General features: G+C 31.5%; 3 protein-coding genes across 3 annotated transcripts in view; 1 reads left to right on the top strand and 2 right to left on the bottom strand.

Moving 5' to 3' along the window:
- LOC114334271 (farnesol dehydrogenase) overlaps window positions 1-15926 on the top strand; it is an 83194-nt gene extending 67268 nt beyond the window's left edge. Inside the window, exon 5 of the mRNA XM_050646020.1 lies at window positions 15703-15926. Within this exon, the coding sequence (XP_050501977.1) occupies window positions 15703-15822 (120 nt within the window). The 3' untranslated portion in view covers window positions 15823-15926. The remainder of the gene's footprint in view (window positions 1-15702) is intronic.
- On the bottom strand, window positions 1362-14319 carry LOC114334272 (farnesol dehydrogenase). Its single transcript, XM_028284314.2, has 4 exons — window positions 13984-14319; window positions 10097-10558; window positions 4997-5161; window positions 1362-1490 (listed from the first exon to the last, which is right to left on the bottom strand). Exons 1-4 carry the CDS (start codon window positions 14077-14079, stop codon window positions 1449-1451), a joined length of 765 nt encoding a protein of 254 aa, XP_028140115.1. The 5' UTR covers window positions 14080-14319; the 3' UTR covers window positions 1362-1448.
- Window positions 8270-9655, bottom strand: LOC126881649 (uncharacterized). Its single transcript, XM_050646026.1, has 2 exons — window positions 9107-9655; window positions 8270-9052 (listed from the first exon to the last, which is right to left on the bottom strand). The coding sequence occupies exons 1-2, from the start codon at window positions 9329-9331 to the stop codon at window positions 8969-8971; spliced, it is 309 nt and encodes a 102-aa protein (XP_050501983.1). The 5' UTR covers window positions 9332-9655; the 3' UTR covers window positions 8270-8968.
- Window positions 15927-18549: the final 2623 nt, after the last annotated feature.

Here is an 18549-nt window from a genome sequence, read left to right as displayed (position 1 = left end):
GTCAATGTATTATCATTCCCTAATTTCGTTTTGATTATGTTTAAAGTTTCATCTAATGGCACATTTGTAAATAAACTGTTTATGTCAAAACTTACTAAAACATTATTTGGATTAAATTCAATATTTGATAATTTGTTTAAAAAATGTTGTGTATTTTTTATAAATGTGTCACTATTATTTGTAAATGGTTTTATAATATTTAATAAAATTTTTGAAAGTTCACTACAAGGAGAATTGATGGTACTACAAATGGGTCTAAGTGGAATATTCGCTTTATGAATTTTCGGTACTCCATAAAAATGTGGTGCCTTACTGTAATGAGGTGTCATTAATTTTCTTTGATAGTACGTTAGATCATTTTTAAATTTGAATAGAGTTCTATAGATTTTGTTTTCCAGTGTCTTCGTTGGATCCTTCGTTAATTTGGTATAAGGTCCATTTGTAATTAGATCTGTAATTTTGTCCTCATATTGTATTTTGTCCATAATTACAGTTGCATTTCCTTTATCCGCTGGTAAGATTGTTATAGAGTCATCATTTTTTAAAGTTTTTAAAGCTTTCATTTCTTCTCTGCTGATGTTCTGTTCAATTTTACTAGACTGTTCTAATTCAAGTTTACTTAGTACCCTATATTTTTCTTTTTCATGAAACCCTACATTTTTTTGTAAAAACCTTTTACCAAGAAAAAAGCCTAGCAGGCGGTTTTCTTCCTGAAATTAATTTTCATTAGAACAGGTGCTTTGAACTCTATCATATCATAATTTGACAGATAATGATGTTTACGTTGTAGGTTGAGTAGTGTTTTACATCATCGCATTTGTATCCTCTCTTGTGATTAACACATCCAAATAAGAAGTGAGTTGTTTTCTTTTACCATGGTGCTTCTGGTCCGTGAGACAAAATAGAGAGGACATCATCTACATATACTCTATCATTTTGTGCGTTTTTGGTCATGTTTGTGCACAATATTTTATTCGAATTCTTCCATGAAAATATCTGCTAATAATGGAGATAAGGATGAGCACATGACTAATCCAAAATGTTGTTTGTAAAAATCATTATCTAGTTGAAAAAATTGAGATCATTTTGTAGTACTCTAGTTGTTATTATAGTTTGTCATGTCGCTGCTAACGAACTTTGAAATCTTTTTATTCAATTGATCTAATTTTTCAAAGTTTTTTCTGTACTTATCTGTTAGTTTTATCGTTTTTCTTTACACAGTCTTAATTGAGTATTTTCGTATTTTCCAGTTTAATCAGGACACCATTTCTTGTTAACATATTTTCTTCCTGTCACAACGCATTTGTTAAGTTTTGTTATAAAATTTGTAATAAAATAATTTTACTAACATGATAGGTATATAAACTTAAACTATTTATTTGTGAAAATGCAAGAGTGAGTTAAAAAAGTAAACTTATTATCTTCGTATCATCTGCAAAAAATTCGAATTATGCTGTCTCCCCTACTACTTGAATCGTCAATTCCGTAATCTGAAACAAATAAGTTATAAATTTAAATTGCATAAAAATGACAGTAAGATGACGAGTACCAAACACAAACAACTGTGGTAAAATCCGGTAAAGTAAGAACTGATAGATGTGATAAAAGTGTAACTCCATTTTGGCAATGGGTGCGTTCGGGCGACCACATTGCCGTTAGTTTGGCATTCGGGTGCATTTTGACTGGAAAGCTGAGTAAGCGATAGCTATCAGACGACACCGCTGAAAGTCAGCCGCTGAGAGATTTACTAAGCTTTCCCTATCAGCGCTGGATACAACCACTAAGCTGCTTTGTACTGGCAGTTAATAATTCATGTGCCAACAATACACAATATATTTACACAATGGCCAAATGTGTAAATATAATAAATATAGCAACAGTGTTTTGTGTTACTATGTGTCTAAAAGACATATACAAGGTGTAACAGAAATGCACGTCATAAATGGTATATTCTGGGACCAAAGATAAATCGATTAAACCTAACTTACCTTAGTATAAATGTGCACATAAAAAAGTTACAGTCCTTTGAAGTTACAAAATAAAAATCGATTTTTTTCAATATATCGAAAACTATTAGAGATTTTTAATTGAAAATGGACTTTTCTTAAAAAAAGAATGTGTGTGTACTTTGTACGCACGTAAGAAGTTATACTTCTATTATAATATAATCTAACTTCATATTATGATTTCAACGAAATCAATATATCTATTTTCAAACAGTTTTTTTGTATTGTATTTAAATATTAAACTTATTTTAGAAAGAACTAAAATATCCAGTTATCCAATATGGAACTAGAGGATAATGAACAAATCACATCCTGTAGTGAATACACGTACCTGGGAGTAATCTTCGATAGAACGGGAAAAGACGATGAGGAAATAAAGAAAAGGGTAACACAAGCTAGAAGAATAATTGGCTGCCTAAATGGAATACTTTGGAGCTCCGAAATAGGAATACAGCGAAAATACAATATCTATGAAACACTTATTAAAAGCAACCTACTTTACGGAGCAGAAACTTGGAGAATAACCGAGAACAACAGGAAAAAATTAGAAGCTGTAGAAATGGATGTGTTTAGAAGATCGTTAGGTATATCCCGTAGGGAAAGAGTTCGAAATGAGGAAGTAAGACGACGAATTGGAATAGATGGTTACTTAACAACAGACATTGAGAGGAAACAGTTGATTTGGTATGGTCATGTTCAAAGAATGGAAGACACAAGATTGCCCAAAAAGATCATGCAGTGGGTACCACCAAACCGCAAAAAACGAGGAAGACCCAAAAAGACACGGAAAGAAGGGGTAACCAAAGCAATGAGTACAAGGGATCTTAGAGATGGCCAATGGGATGATAGAAGGACGTGGAAGTTAGGCATCGGACAACGTCGAAAGACATTCTAAAACCGATACATACATACTAAAAGATCACCAAAAATTAAAAAAAAAATATGACTTTGTCCGGATTTGAACACGGGACCTCTCGATCCCTAAGCGAATGCTCTACCGATCAGCTACCACCGTTTTTGTATTCAGTCGATTATTTCTCGGACATTCGCCATGTCAAATATTTAAAATTGTCACTGATTGTCACTGTCTAACTGACAATATGTTGACAATATTCTATTCGACTAAGTGCGTTCGTGCGTTGTAAGACAAAGATAGATTTGGAAAATATTACCACCGACATTGTGTTCATTTTTTTCGAATCCTGAAAAAACCAATAAATATTTTTGAAAAAATTAAACGGTGAGTGAAAGACTAAATTATTACCGAGGGCTGAAAGTCCCTTAGAATAAATAAAAAGTTGATTTTGAATGAGATATTTGAAATTAAAAATCACACTAAATTTTCTCTTAATTTTTCACCCCTGTAACTTATTAAAATAAACATTATAGAAGTTCTCAGGGACTTTCGGCCCTCACTAATAACGTAATTTTAATTCTGCGTTTACATTTTTCAAAAATACCTATTAGTTTTCTCAGGATTCGAAAAAAAGGAATCCCCATTTGAATAGCATTGCAGCCGAAAATACGTACTCTTCTAAGAGGCTGGTCGGTGTCAACTTTAATATTGAATTTAAGCGAAAAACAATAGCTATTTTTCAAATAAACATTTTTTTCTGTTTTAGGAAAAGAGTAAAATGTATTTCGAATGAAATAAATTATATACATTCTTCTTGTTGTCTCAAATAATTTAATTCAAAAAAAAATTTTTGGGCAACCTGTATAAATAATTAGGTTAATGTTTATATAAGTGAATAAATAATTGAATAACCTTTCGAATAAGCTATAACACGACCCCTATTCTCATTTAAAAAAATCATCGATTACGTCATCACACCCAGATGGATGATGCCATTAGTATGATAGACATATGTATATACCAAAAAATTGGAATTTAAAAATAAAAATCGACCTGTTTCGGGATTTATCTCCAGAGTTGCTCATTTTAGAGAAAATAAATTTATTCCAACTCAATCGTCCTCACTGTATTTGTTTATAAGCCAAAAAATTGTTTATAACTTTAAACCAGTGCTGAGGCCGCTTTAATAATTCGATTTTAATTCTGTAAAGTGTATTAGATAGATAGAGCGCCTCTTTATATGTATGTAAAAAAATTAGTAAACTTCTAAATTGTCAACTTTTTTTTCAGAAAGCTTTTAAAAAATTTGAACTTTTTTAAAAAAATTTAAATTGCAAAATTATTATGCAAAATCTGTTGGGTCGATTTTAATGAAATTTGGTAGACGGTTTAAGTACATTGTAACAAATTTTCTAAGCGGATTACGAGGGCTCTAAGTGCAACCAAAGTGGTTGAAAAATATTGAATAAAAACAGGCTTTTTGCCCCCTTATTTTGTATTTATTGCTATTTTGCAGGAAGGGTAATAATTTAAGACATTTTAAACCAGTCGTATATCATACTAAATTTAATTATCTTTATTTTGTTTCTCCACGACTTCCAAAATGAATCATTTTACAGTTATAAGCAAAGAAAGTAGAAAAAATCGATGATTTTCGAAATTTTTAAATATTTTAATTTTTTATTAATGTTCCGGGCATACTTGAGAAGGAGCATAAGTCAATTATAATTACTGAAGTTGTCATCTAACTTTATCTGCAAAAATCCGAATGCCACCTAGGTATTACATCCACCTCAAAACAGATCCGTTCTGGTCTATAAGTTAGTCTAGGTACAATCGAATTATTTTTGGTCCCAGAATATGTGATTTAATTTACGACCTGCATTTTTTTTACTTCACACACATTTACACAGAGTGTAACTCTGTCTCCCTAATCTGTCAAAGATTGTCCCGCTTTTGATATAAGAGCAATTACTTTTTTATCTTTGTATTCTGATAGATCTTATTGAGTAGGAAGGTCGATGGGTAAAGACGAGGAGTAAATGTGCAAGTGAAAAACTCACCCTACTTATGATCGATCTTAATGGCAAAAACTTTAGTATGGTCGCATTACAATAATTAAATCTTTACTTACGTTGACGTGAGGGGGTGTAGATAGCACGTAATAGACTGAATCGGCTACATCTTTCGCACTCAGTGCAGCTACTTTTTCAATCTCCTTAGGTTTCTCAATTGGCATACCCATCTCTTTTGAAACATTCATCATCATCTCCGTTACAATTGCCCCTGGGCTAATACTCTGAAAAATAAAGTGAAATTATTATTTCCATGAAGGCGCTAAAATATAAAAATAAAACGGGATAGTTCCCGAAAGTTGACTGTATACCATCCACTTAAGTAACTTTTAACGTGAAGTAAAAACTTTCTGGTGTAGTTAGTAACAAATTTAATTAAGAATTAAAATTTTAAAAATCCAAAAGGATTACATTGATTGTTCAGAATGAATGTTTCCGGACTTAGCAGTCCATCTTCAGTGAACTCCCTGTCCTTGCAAAATAGCCAAAATGCCAAACACTGTTTGGAATAAATGTTCATTCAATCTACATTATAAATAAAAGAAAATAATGCTACTTGAAAGTCGATGTCAATGGATTGCGACAATGAAAAGCAGACGTATGTACAATAAACATATCTATGTTTTATAGACCTGACAAGGCTTTCGATCGCGTCCAACTCGAAGACGTCTTACATTTACTGTATAGAAGAAACATACCAATCAATATAATACGAACCATCGAAAACGTCTACTTTCATAATCGAATACAGGCAAAGATAAATGGAAACTAACGCAGTTTATACCAGTACAAAGCGGAGTCAGACAAGGTGACTCGTTAAGCCCACTGCTCTTTAATATAATAATGGACGAAATAATAGAAGCAGTACGTAAAGGTCATGGTTACAGAATGGGAAACAAAGAAATCCAAATATTATGTTATGTAGACGTCGCCTCATTAATCGCCCAGACGGAAGACGATCTCCAAAGATTAACACACATCTTCAATACAACAACCAAGAAATACAATATGATAATATCAGCAGAAAAAATCAAATGTATGACAACATCTAAATAGCCACTACGATGTAAAATCGAAATTGATGGGAAAATAATAAAGCAGGAAAGGAAGCAAGGTTTAGATATCTGGGAATAGATATAATCAGTTACCTAGGGCGTCTTGCCCTCCCCTGGCTCTGAAAATGACTGAAATTTACAAAAAATAGATCAATTTTGTATTATGTTTACACGTAAAATGTATTGTATATATAATGCTTGCCCCCCCCTATCAAAATTTCAAATGAAGCTCCTGTCAGTTACAGAGATGTTGAAGAGGAAGTACGACAACAAAGCTTAAAAGCAAGTAAAGCGGCGGGATCTCTTAATGACACAATCTGGAAGAACAAACACCAAACACGTAACACAATACACAAAAGCAAGAATCTATAAAGCAGCAATTAGACCTATATTGACATACACGGCGGAGACAAGACCTGGCACATCTAAAACGAGACGACTACTAGAAACAACAGAGATGAAAATAAGAAGAACATGCAATGTAGAAAACATAAATGGATGGGTGGCAAAACGGAAACAGGAGTGGAACGAACACATTAGTAGAATGGCCAGTGGCGTAGCTGACAGGCCCGCAGGGCCCGCAAGGCGGGGGGGCCCCGACGTTAGGAGGGACCCCTTAAAGCCTTCAAGCTTAATACTTCTACTTTCTTTAAATTGGAGACCAAAACATATTTTCCTAATAAGCATCAAAAGGGAATTTGGAAGGAAGTAATGAAGCGGGTAATTGACGTAACTCTTACTCTTTCCGGGTGCAATTTAGCGTTTCGTGACATGTTGGTAGTTTAGGTGAAAGTGAATCACAAAAATTTAATTTTTTGTCGGTGGTTGTTTTACTTTATTAGCTAAATATGATCCTGTTTTGGCTAAATTAATCGATAAAAACAATAACTTAAAAACAAATTACATGAGCCCCCAAATACAGAACGAAGTTATAAATTTGCTGGCTCAAGAAACTGAAAACAAATTGATGAATTTAATTAAAAAGAGTTCTTTTTATTCAATAATTCTTGATACCTCTCAGCACTCAAGATATTTCAAAGCACGATCAGTTTAGTTTTATTTTCCAATATGTAAAAATAACTTGAGATGAAAATAATAATTTACCTTCCAAAGAAGTTGTTGAAAGTTTTTTGGGATTTATTTGCATATTAGACCAAAGTACAGAAGGCCTTGTAAATGAAATTTTAAAATTTATACAATCAAAGCACCTTTCCTTACACAACTGTAGAGGAAGGGGAAGCGTTATGAGTGGTACAAATTCAGGCGTACAAAGGCGCATAACTGACATTGAAAAAACATCTTCCTATATTCATTGTGCATCCCATAATCTGAACCTTATGTTGAATGATGCCGTTGCTGGTGTAAAGAAGTTGGTTTTTGTAGGATATATTTAAAAGATATGTTTTTTTAGTGCGAGTATTAAAAGGTGTGATGTACTATGTACTATTATGACTTTGGATTCATCGCGTTTGCCAACACTAGAAAGGTTATGTGAAACCCGGTAGTCATCCAGACATGATGCTGTTATGGCTTTGCGTCAAGCTTTCCGACAAGTAATGAAATCTTTAACTAAAACTTCATTGCTATCTAAAAAACGATGAAAAATTAGAAGCTAATGCATTATTAGAGCATATGAATAATTTTGGTGGTGGTAGAGTAGAGTAGAGTTACTTTGCCACATGTTGCTAGTCACTCTACTTTACCACCTACTATACACTCTACTTGCTACTCTACTGCGCTGAGCGTTTTTACGGGTAGAGTTACTCTACTCTATCAAGTACTTGCATCATTACTCTACCCGTGTAAACAAGTCTGAAGTTTTATTTCCTTAGAAATACAAACCTCTAATGAGACCAAGTTTGTGGTTACGCCTAATCTTGGTTTCTATTATTTGCAAACCAAACCAATGATGAATTAAAAGAAGACACAGGCAACGGGGATGTCTATAATTTGCACCTCACTTCCTGTCTATTCATCACGGCGAAATTCCAACGAAAACAGTAGGGGAGACCGGGGTTAGTAGGCCCACTTTTTGGATTTTGATTTTTTACAATTACATGAAACCAGATTACTTTTTCTGAACTATTATAAAATATAATACAAGGTGTGAACACTATATTACAGTAGAAATAAATACTCAAAACAAATTTTTAAAGGGATTATACGTATTTTTGTTCGGCTGGTCCAGTGGGCGAACTAACCCCTGAAGCGGGGCAAGTGAGCCACATCATTGGGGTAAGTATGCCCATACTTTTAAATGAATATACAAAACGATAATATCAATTAAAATATATTTGTAAAAATATACAATCACTAATCCGCATCGGACAAACAGTTATCGCACACAAAAAAAGGATATCTCCAGCTGCGCAAGCTTCATGAGCCCATTCTTTACATTTAGTGCACTGTACCCATTTCTCCTTACTAACACTATTAGAGAATAATTCGAGACATATTAGATAGAAGCATTCGTCCTCTTCTGAAGATGAATCTATCTCTTTAGCTTTCGTTTTTTTAGAACATATGTCTCTTTTTACATTCTTTAAACCTGCTTTACTTTGCTTTGTCTTCTTCTTTTTTTCTCTGCTGCTTCTCTAACTCAAGCTCATCTTTTATTGGTGTATCCGTTAACATTGCTGTGGTTCTACGTTTTCTGCCTCCTGTTTTACTTGTTCTCTCTCCTGCTTTTGCTAACGGTCTGATTTCTTCCAAAGATTTCTCACAAACGGGAGAAGGAACATGTGACGGTCCGGCTTCTAACAGATCTTTCAAAGAGATGTCATTATTTATAGCACCCATCAAATTCTTCTTATCTTCAAGATGATTGTTTATTTTTTTTTTGAGTAGTTAATTTGGGGGATGCATTAATTTCTAATGTGCTATTATTCATCTAATTTGGTGCAATCACTGTATTTGGAGGCCCATCGGTTGTATACCTACGCAGGTAAGAAATCTTGCTCCCCAAAAATATTTCTATTAAAGGGACATCCAGTACAAACAAATCTTGATTTTATATTTTGGGGGGTTTCTTGGAAGTTCTTCCTGTTCAGTAGAAAACACCTACAAATTTTAATCGGCTGAAGAAAAAGAAAATAAAATTAAGTTAAAGAATACCTGTCGGCTTTTAGCGTAACCTATTTGAATATTTATCAAATTTCCATTTTGTTCCTGAACTGCCATAAATTTTTTGCAATATTTTTCTAAGGTTTTTCTTGGTATCTCAAAATTTTTTGCAGCTTTTCTGACCGAAAAATTTTCTTCAAGGACAACCTTCACTGCTCGCTTCATAATATCGTACGGGGTTTTACCCTTCTCACTTTTCCTTTTGTATGTTCTCATTTTTTTTTCTAAAAAGTAAAAGATTTCGTTTTGTATGTAAGCACAATAAAAGACCAGGGTTTAGTTCGCCATATGGCTAACTAACCCCAGCTAATATGGACCAACTAGCCCCGACTAGAATATTTTACAAAAATGGTAGCCAGTTAACAAAATAAGCGATATTTTAAAACTACAATTCTACCAATATATTACAATAGTAGCATGTATTTGCATATTTAAAAATAAAAACTTGTAGATTATCTATATACCTACACAAACATTAAAAATGTAACAGAGGTAAAATTTACTCACCAATTCGAAAAACACTTAAACAGCGGTATGCACGCAACGAAGTCTTAGGCTACGGCTCCACGGGCGACAAATTTACGATAGCAGTAGCCGTAAAACGAACTTAAGGTTCCGCGGAACGGAATAGGAATAGCCGAACTGAACCGACTACAGGACTTGTGCGTAATCGGTTCAGTTCGGCTATTCCTATTCCGTTCCGCGGAACCTTAAGTTAGTTTTACGGCTACTGCTAGCGTAAATTTGTCGCCCGTGGAGCCGTAGCCTTATAGATAACTAAAACGGAACTCGCAGTTGCCGGGCGAGGTAACAAAGGAGTGGTCAGGCCATTGGCGCACTATCGTGATTTACATAGGAAATACGGCATGTGGGCGAACTTGCCCCTATGGCACACTAACCCCGGTCTCCCCTAATATTGTTTAAATAAAAGACAATTTAATAATTACAGTTCGAAAGATAAATACCAATTAAACAACTCACCGTTACTTTTATGTTGGTTTTTTGATTTGATTGCTCCAATCGTAGAGTTTCAGTAAGTGCACTAACAGCATGTTTGGTTGCGGAATATACATTAAGTTTTGGAACAGTAATCACCTTGTGACCTGCAACACTGTTGATGTTAATAATATGCCCTGCGATGTTATTCTCCCTCATTTGCTTTATGGCTTCTCTATTTGCAATACAAACTGAAATTACGTTTATATCAAATTCTTGTTTTAAATGTTGAGTTGTGATAGAAATTAAATCTTCTAGAAGTAAAACAGCCGCATTATTTATTAGAACACTGACAGGTCCTACATTTTCTTTGGTCCAAGAGAACGCTTTTACAATGTTTTCTTCTTTGGAGACATCGCCAGTATAAGGAAAAAATTTTCCCTTCTTTGAAGATAACTTTTGAGCTAGTTCATCTAAAACGTTTTTGCGTCTTGCAACACCGACAACCTTAAATATATTGTTACATTAATAAAAGACAGACATGGGCAGAATTACAAAAGCTGGAAGAAACGCAAACTTTCATATTAAATAAAAACGAAAATATTGTTGTTTATTTGGGTTTATATGACTGCGGACACTAAATCCATTCGCCAATTTTACTATTTTTTATTTTATTAGTCATTTTTTCGTATCTTATCCTAAAACTAATACTAATATTAATCTCTAATAAACAATTCTACTAATAAATAATTATTTTTGTATTTTTTTTAATAATTTTTTATATTATATTTTTTTTATTTATTTTTTTTTCTAAATGATGTTCTCAGAGTTCCACAGTAAAAACTGCAACATTCTTCTTTTCTTCTTTAGCCCTCTACTTCATTCGAAAGCTTTTTACTATGGACTATCCAAGTTCGTCATTCATTTTTTTATTATATTTTTTTTTATTATATATTTTTTTCTATTATTTTTTTTTTTATATTTTTTATATATTTTTTTGTATTTTTTTTCTTTTTTTTTATTTTTTTCTTTTATTTTTATTTTTTTTCTTTTTTTATTTATATTTTTTTTTCTTTTCTTTCTTCTTTTAATATATAACAATTTACAAGAAATTCTTAAACTATATTTTACAATTACAACTTAAGTTTAATATCTAAAATATGTTTATACAATAGTCGATATACCAACTCATTATTTTCTAATGTTAATAACTAATTTAAATTAATGGGATGGTGGACAGCAGTCAAAGAATACAGTGAATTTAAAAATATATTAACTTTATTAGAAATAAGAGAACAGGTCAAAATTTTGTGTTGTAGGTTACCAAGCTGACCACAAATACATTGAGGGCTATCAGCTATATTAAGTTTAAATATATATGATGGTGTAAGACAGTGGTTAAATCTCATTCTGCATATGGTTCTTGTCATATCCTTTGTCGACTCCATTTTAGAAAACCAAGGTTTATCTGTGATATAGTTTCTGATTGATCTGTAGTGATTTCCTGTATTTATGTTCTCATCAATATACCTTTCTTTCCATTCTTTCTTAAGCTCCTTGAATAAATCTGATTCAATATCTCCAGACGTACAAAGATAATGTGTTAATACTCCTTTTGTCACCGCGTTTTTAGCCAATTCATCTACTATTTCATTTCCAGTTATTCCACAGTGGCTTTTAACCCATGCTAACTTAACAGACTTTCCTTGTTGCTGAAGTTCTTTAATTTTATTTATTATAGATAATTCAATGTAGTTCACTTTTGATTTAGCATTTATAGCACTAATTTTACTTAGAGAACTTTTACTGTCACTATAAATTATAAACTTTGAATGATTTATATTAGATAAAATATTTTAGTGCTTCCATTATCGCTATTAACTCAGCTGTGTATATATTCATAATAGAATTTAGTTTGAACATTTTGCTAATTTTATTACTGCTATCCCAATAGGCACACCCCACACCTTCAATATTTTTTGATGCATCTGTATATACCATACAACAGTCTTTGAACATTTGTGAACTGTCGGATATAAACACTAATTTTCTTAAAGATAGAGGCAAATTGCTATAGCCCCTTAAAAAGTATACCTGAACTTGTTCCATAGTATTAAAGTCAATATTATAATTTGGGTTTATGTCATATTTATAAAGTTGTTTATTATATATTGTCATTTTTGAATATAAATCTACTATATTTAGAGTTTTCTTTTTTATCCAATATTTTTCTGTCAAGTCTGCTAAAAACAGTTGATGTATTTTGGTAATTAAATTTACCTTTTTTTCATACAATCTAACTAAAAGGCTGATGCCAAGTTTTTTTCGTCTTATATCCATCGGCATTTCACAGCATTAAACTTGTAGATTATTTATCGGTGTACTTCTTAGGGCTCCTATACACAATCTAAGGGATTTATTAATGATGTTGTCTATTTTATTTAAATGACACTGTGATGCGTCACTGTATAATATTGATCCGTAGTCGAATATAGCTCTTATATTATTTTTAAAAAACAAAAAAGAAATATTTGGATCTGCTCCCCAACGTAAGTGTGATACGAATCGAAGAAGGTTTATTCCTCTCTCTGTTTTTTTAACTATATGGTCTATATGTTCTTTCCAGAGAAGCTGTCTATCCAGAGTAATACCCAAATATTTAACATAACTTTGTACTGGATAGGAGATATAAGATGTGATTAGGTATTTCTTTTCATTTTCTTGTAAAAATAAATAATTTGGTTTTGGAATCAGATATATTTAGTCCATGTAATTCACTCCATATTTTAATATGTTTGTCTCCTTCTTCAATGGATTTGACTGCATTTTCTATTTTAAAGTTTTCTTGATAAATAACTGTATCATCTGCAAATTGTAAAATTTTTGTTGAGTTTAAATTTTTTTCTATATTTTATATCAAAAGTGTAAATCAAATATAACAAAGGGCTTAATATTCCTCCTTGAGGTAAACCACCCATCGCTAGTCTTGGACCAAATGTGTTATTATTTACCGATATATAAATTTTTCTAAAGTCATACAATTTTATTATTTTTTGACAGAAACATTCTGGCAGACCTATTTGTATCATTTTGTTATATAGTATATTTAAATTAACGTTGTCGTATGCTGCTTCAACATCTAATAAAAGAGCGATTACTGAAGAATTTTTCGTAAACGCTAAATTTATATCTGTTCCCAAATGACTCACAGCTTTCACAGTAGAATGATTTTTTAGAAATCGAAATTGGGTTTGTGATAATTTATTGTTTTTTTCTAGCCAACTTTCGAGCCTAAGTTTTATCATTATTTCCAGTGTTTTTGTTATGCAGGAGCTCAATGAAATACCTCTATAAGATTCTGCTGAATCAGGATTCCGATTTGGTTTGAGAATAGGAATCACCCGGTACTCTCTCCAGTTATCTGGAATATCTTCTGAAATTTGATTAAAAAAATTTAATAGTGTTTCTTTTCCTTTTTGATGTAAATTGGCCAACATAATATAATGTACATTATCTATACCTGGAGAAGTATTTTTCTTATTCTTAAGGCTTATTTCTAATTCACAGAAACTAAATGGAATGGAAAGTGGATGCATAGAGATTTTTCTTTCCATTACATTAATTTTTGAAAATATATTATCTGGACATAATTTTCTTAAAAACTCCTCAACCCATTCTCCTTCAGTCACTGGATTTACTTGTGCTTTAAAAATGTTTTGTAATCGTTTGGCTTGATTCCACATATCTTTAATTGGTGTATTTTTGTTTAAAGTTTTACAAAAATTTCTCCATGCATTACGAAAATATAAATGATAAAATAAATAATATTGCTCAGAAATTGGGCTGAAACTGAATACTACCAAATACATTTTTACAAATTTTAATAAAAGTTTGCAAAATCTCCTTATAAGTTTCAAATACAATTGACTTACCTTTAAACCTGCTTCAACCAATTTCTCTGATATAGCGGCTCCTACACCAGCACTTGCCCCTGTAACTAGGGCTACTTTTCCCAACCATCTATCCATTTTCTGTTACTTTTAGGTAATAATAACAAGCAAGTAATGTTTTTATTAAATAATTGACGATAAGCTGTTATCTAAAATATTTCTTTATTATAGTTTCTATTTTTTAGATAGTAAATTGTTTACAAATTGTTAATATAAATGTTTCAAAGATAAGATACACAATTTTGAATTTCAAGATTCATGCACTATCAAAAGCACTATCGAAATAAGTAATTGCAGTAGATATTACTTGAATAGAACATTCGCGAATCATATAGAACTGATTAGGTACATTATTTCTATGGCATACGATTTTAAACTTGCATAAAACAAGATCTAAAAATACACTGAATATTTTTAAAGCAATGCAAATTATATAATTAAAATCTCCATTAAGGGGAAAGGCGCAAAATGAGAAAGCTGAGAAGGCTGAGAAAACTAATAAGTATTTCGAAAGTCCCTTAGAATAAATAAAAAAGAATGTGTGTACTTTGTACGCACGTAAGAAGTTATACTTCCATTACATATATGATTTCTTAAAAATAAATATACTTTAAACAGTTTGTTTTAATTTTTTCTAAACACCAAACTAATTTTGTGCTTACCGCTTTCAAAAAAAGAATGTGTGTGTACTTTGTACGCACGTAAGAAGATATTCTTCTATTATATAATAGGTAATTTAAACGAAGTAAATATACTTAAAAGGTTATTTGTACTTATTTTATTTAAAAATCAAACTAACTTTCTTATCTACCACTTTCAAAAAAGAAGAATATCTTCAAAAATTATATAATAATATACTTACAATCATAAAATCTATAAAAAAAAATAAAAAAATAATAACTTGCTTGGGGCTTGAACCCACTTCACGTCTACCGCGCCGTACGAAAGTTGAAGCCATTTCAAACTGCACCAAACTCTCGTATACTTCATGTGGGAATATACACAAACTAAACCTTTACACCATAAATTTATATGAATTTAATAAAATTATTAGTTTGATTTTTGTCGAAATAAAATACAACAAAATATAGAGTAAGAAAACGATATATGAGATGAAGATTTGTAGAAAGTTTGTTCGTAATCAGATTATGTAAATTAAAGCATTGCCTACTAATAGGTATGGTTTGTTCAACAGTAAATGGTTTGAGTTCAATTAGTGCGGTCATAAATATTATTAAATTTATCTGACCTGGCCCATTGTTAAGACCCACCCGGAGCGATAAGCCACCGAGGTAGACAGAGTTGGTCTTTTGCAATTAACACTGACTAGACGGTACTCCCATAATAAAGCCTAAAATAAATTTTACCTGAAATCGGGCCTTTTATACTATTATCGGTTAATCCGGGCTGTTTATAGTGGTAACTAATTGAACTTAACCATTTACTGTTTAACATACCATAACTACATTATTTTGTTTACATTTTCCAAATAGATAGGTATTGAAACTATTAGGTATTTCCAACTGAAACATTTAGAATTACGTACCTGCGGCTTTTCAAAACTATTTAAAAAGTCACTATAATTATAAATTTGATTTTATTTCTGTCCACACATTAATAAAAACTAATATTATACAATATTTTTGTTTACCGATAACCTCCATATTGAACAATTATTGACAGATCATTTCAAAATTTCAGCACCCAATCAGAGCCCGTATAACAACTAATACCATACTGTCGGTGTGCGCATGCGCGGGGATCAATCAAATTTTACCCTCAATCGATTCGCCGCTAAAGAAGAATATCTTCAAAAATTAAAAAAAAAAGTATAGGATTGCACTGGATTCGAACTCAAGACCTCTCGATCTCTGGCCGAATGCTATACCAAATACGCTACGAGGACTGTGTCTGTATCGGTTCGGATGTACCTAATGACAATCCACGGTAACAAACAGTGAAACAGGTGAAGTATAATAAATATACAATAAAATGTTTTAATAATACTCATCTTATTCCTTAGGCAGACAACCCAAATCCAAAGACACCAATATATTCTTTTCACACCTTTTCTTGCACTGATATATTTATACATAACTAGAAAAATTTAGCAACTAAACGCCATACTGTCTGTGTGCGCATGCGCGCAGTATTATGAAATTTTACTCTCAATCGAGCCTAGAGAAGTATAACTTTAAAAAGTTTCTTTTGAAGGAAATATTTGCAATTAAAAATCATACTAAATTTTCTCTTTTATGTTCACTCCTGTAACTTATTAAATTAAACATTATAGAAATTTTTAGAGACTTTCGACTGATCTCAGTAATAATGTAATGTTTCATTCTGCATTTAAATTTTTCAAAAATAATTATTAGTTTTCTCAGGATTCGAAAAAAATGAATACATTTAAATCACTTCGAAAATTTTGACAGGCGATACCCTGTTTCCCCTTAAGAGGATCGGTACGTATTTTCGGCTGCAATGCTATTCAAATGGGGATTCATTTTTTTCGAATCCTGAGAAAACTAATAAGTATTTTTGAAAAATTTAAACGCAGAATGAAAGATTACGTTATTAGCGAGGGCCGAAAGTCCCTGAGAACTTCTATAATGTTTATTTTAATAAGTTACAGGGGTGAAAAACTAAGAGAAAATTTATTGTGATTTTTAATTTCAAATATCTCATTCAAAATAAACTTTTTATTTATTCTAAGGAACGTTCGGCCCTCGGTAATAATTTAGTCTTTCATTCTGAGTTTAAATTTTTCAAAAATATTTATTGGTTTTTTCAGAATCAAGTATATTCAAATGGGAAATACAAGTGAATACATGGTTTTTTCAGGATTCGAAAAAAAAATGAACACAATGCCGTGGTAATATTTTCCAAATCTGTCTTTGTCTTACAACGCATTCAGCCGAATATAATATTGTCAGCATATATTGTCAGTCAGACACTGACAATCAGTGACAATTTTAAATATTTGACATTGCATCGGGAATATGAAATATTATTGATATAAGTATAGTGTATTTGATAAATAATTGATTTAAGACGTGAACTTAATAAAAAGTTATTTATTGTGTATTATTTGTGGAAGATCCAAGCAGAGAATACATCAGGATAATATATTCTGTGATCCAAGTATTTTGTTGTTAAAGATGTTTAAAATTGTAAGTGTTCCATAAGAACAATATATTATTAAAAAATCACTTTAACACTTTTCCTCTTTTCTCGATTGAGTATTAGTTTTTGTTGTACAAATAAATTATTACAATCAATGAATACATAGTTAGTGAAAAAATTATCACATTTATTAACTGAATTAATAATGTGCAATTATAAAAATAACAGTTATCCAAGAACATTCAAAACCCATCTCTTTAAATTAATGATGACATTTTCAAGTAGAATAACATTCTAGTAATGTTTACATATCCATACCAGTGTGAATTTTACTACACGTAATTTGGCGTGTAAAGACAGAAAAAGTAGGGATACACGTAAAATATTTGCGAATTATGTACCCATAGCCTTAAACACTTTCACTGTTACTAATAAAACACTCGTATTCTAAGGTTATTCCGTATTTATATCTAGAATAGTTATTCTAAGTATAAAGTGGATATAGTACGAAAATAATTTGTTACTAATAAACTCTGTATAAGTTAGATATAAGTATTCCAACTTTATTCCGAAATAATAGTTTGGCAACGTCGCAATCTTCTGCAAAAATGCATAGAACAATGATATATTGTGTCAAACATGTCACTTTTGATTTTTCACTGTAACTGACAAACCAAATTAACCTAGGCGAAATGTTTTTTTTAATCCGTGTAAAAATGAGAGCTTTTCAAATACCAAAGTAGATTTAATCCACAGTCAATATTAACAGAGTTATTCAAATTGTTTATAAGCCAAAATTGACTCTACTTTTGTAAAATGTTTTCGGAATGATAAAAATGAGCTTTTAATATTGATTGATTTTTTTAAATACGTTTAAAATACCAGTGTTCTTCTGTCATCTGGTTTCCACAGAATTGCTGTAATCATTATTATTTTCTTAACAATAACATTGCAAAAAAAGCACTTTGGGATAAACAAATTGAATAAAATTTAAACTAATTGACGAATCATTTTGAAATTTTTTGTGCATTCTATGGACTGTTTGACTCAACTTTTCATGCAATATCAAATTCAACCTATTAAGTTTTCTAAAAACCTTACACCATCCCAGATAGCACAAGTACGTTTTATGGACATCCAATGGACGTACATCTGTGTACATTGGAACGTCCAATGGACGTCCCGCTAAGGTACAATGGACATCCGATGGACGTCCAACGAATGTCCAGAGTTCACAAAATTGGACGTCCATAGAACGTCCGCTACAAACGTACATTGTACGTTGTATTGAAGCTTTCAGTGTACACCTTATGTACATTCAATGTACGTCTTATGGACATTTGTAGGGCACTTTTCAGAAAGAAATCTAGTATCCATAATTTTGTGAATACATAACAAAAAGCCTTTAAGGAAATAGTTCCTTAT

This window comes from Diabrotica virgifera, chromosome 3, assembly GCF_917563875.1.
Source record: "Diabrotica virgifera virgifera chromosome 3, PGI_DIABVI_V3a".
Lineage (NCBI taxonomy): Eukaryota > Metazoa > Arthropoda > Insecta > Coleoptera > Chrysomelidae > Diabrotica > Diabrotica virgifera.
Note: the sequence above shows the minus strand (reverse complement) of the source record. Positions and strands in the feature narration are given on the sequence as shown.

What these genes read in the sequence shown, in the direction of transcription:
- LOC126881649 (XM_050646026.1), bottom strand. Translation starts at nt 9,331, where the DNA reads ATGAGAACATACAAAAGGAAAAGTGAGAAGGGTAAAACCCCGTACGAT. An exon ending in GTTACGCTAAAAGCCGACAG is followed by an intron (nt 9,053 to 9,106) that starts GTATTCTTTAAC and finishes TAAAATTTGTAG; the next exon opens with GTGTTTTCTACTGAACAGGA.
- LOC114334272 (XM_028284314.2), bottom strand. Translation starts at nt 14,079, where the DNA reads ATGGATAGATGGTTGGGAAAAGTAGCCCTAGTTACAGGGGCAAGTGCT. An exon ending in TGGTTGAAGCAGGTTTAAAG is followed by an intron (nt 10,559 to 13,983) that starts GTAAGTCAATTG and finishes AATATATTTAAG; the next exon opens with GTTGTCGGTGTTGCAAGACG. An exon ending in AAACCAACATAAAAGTAACG is followed by an intron (nt 5,162 to 10,096) that starts GTGAGTTGTTTA and finishes TTTATTTTTCAG; the next exon opens with AGTATTAGCCCAGGGGCAAT.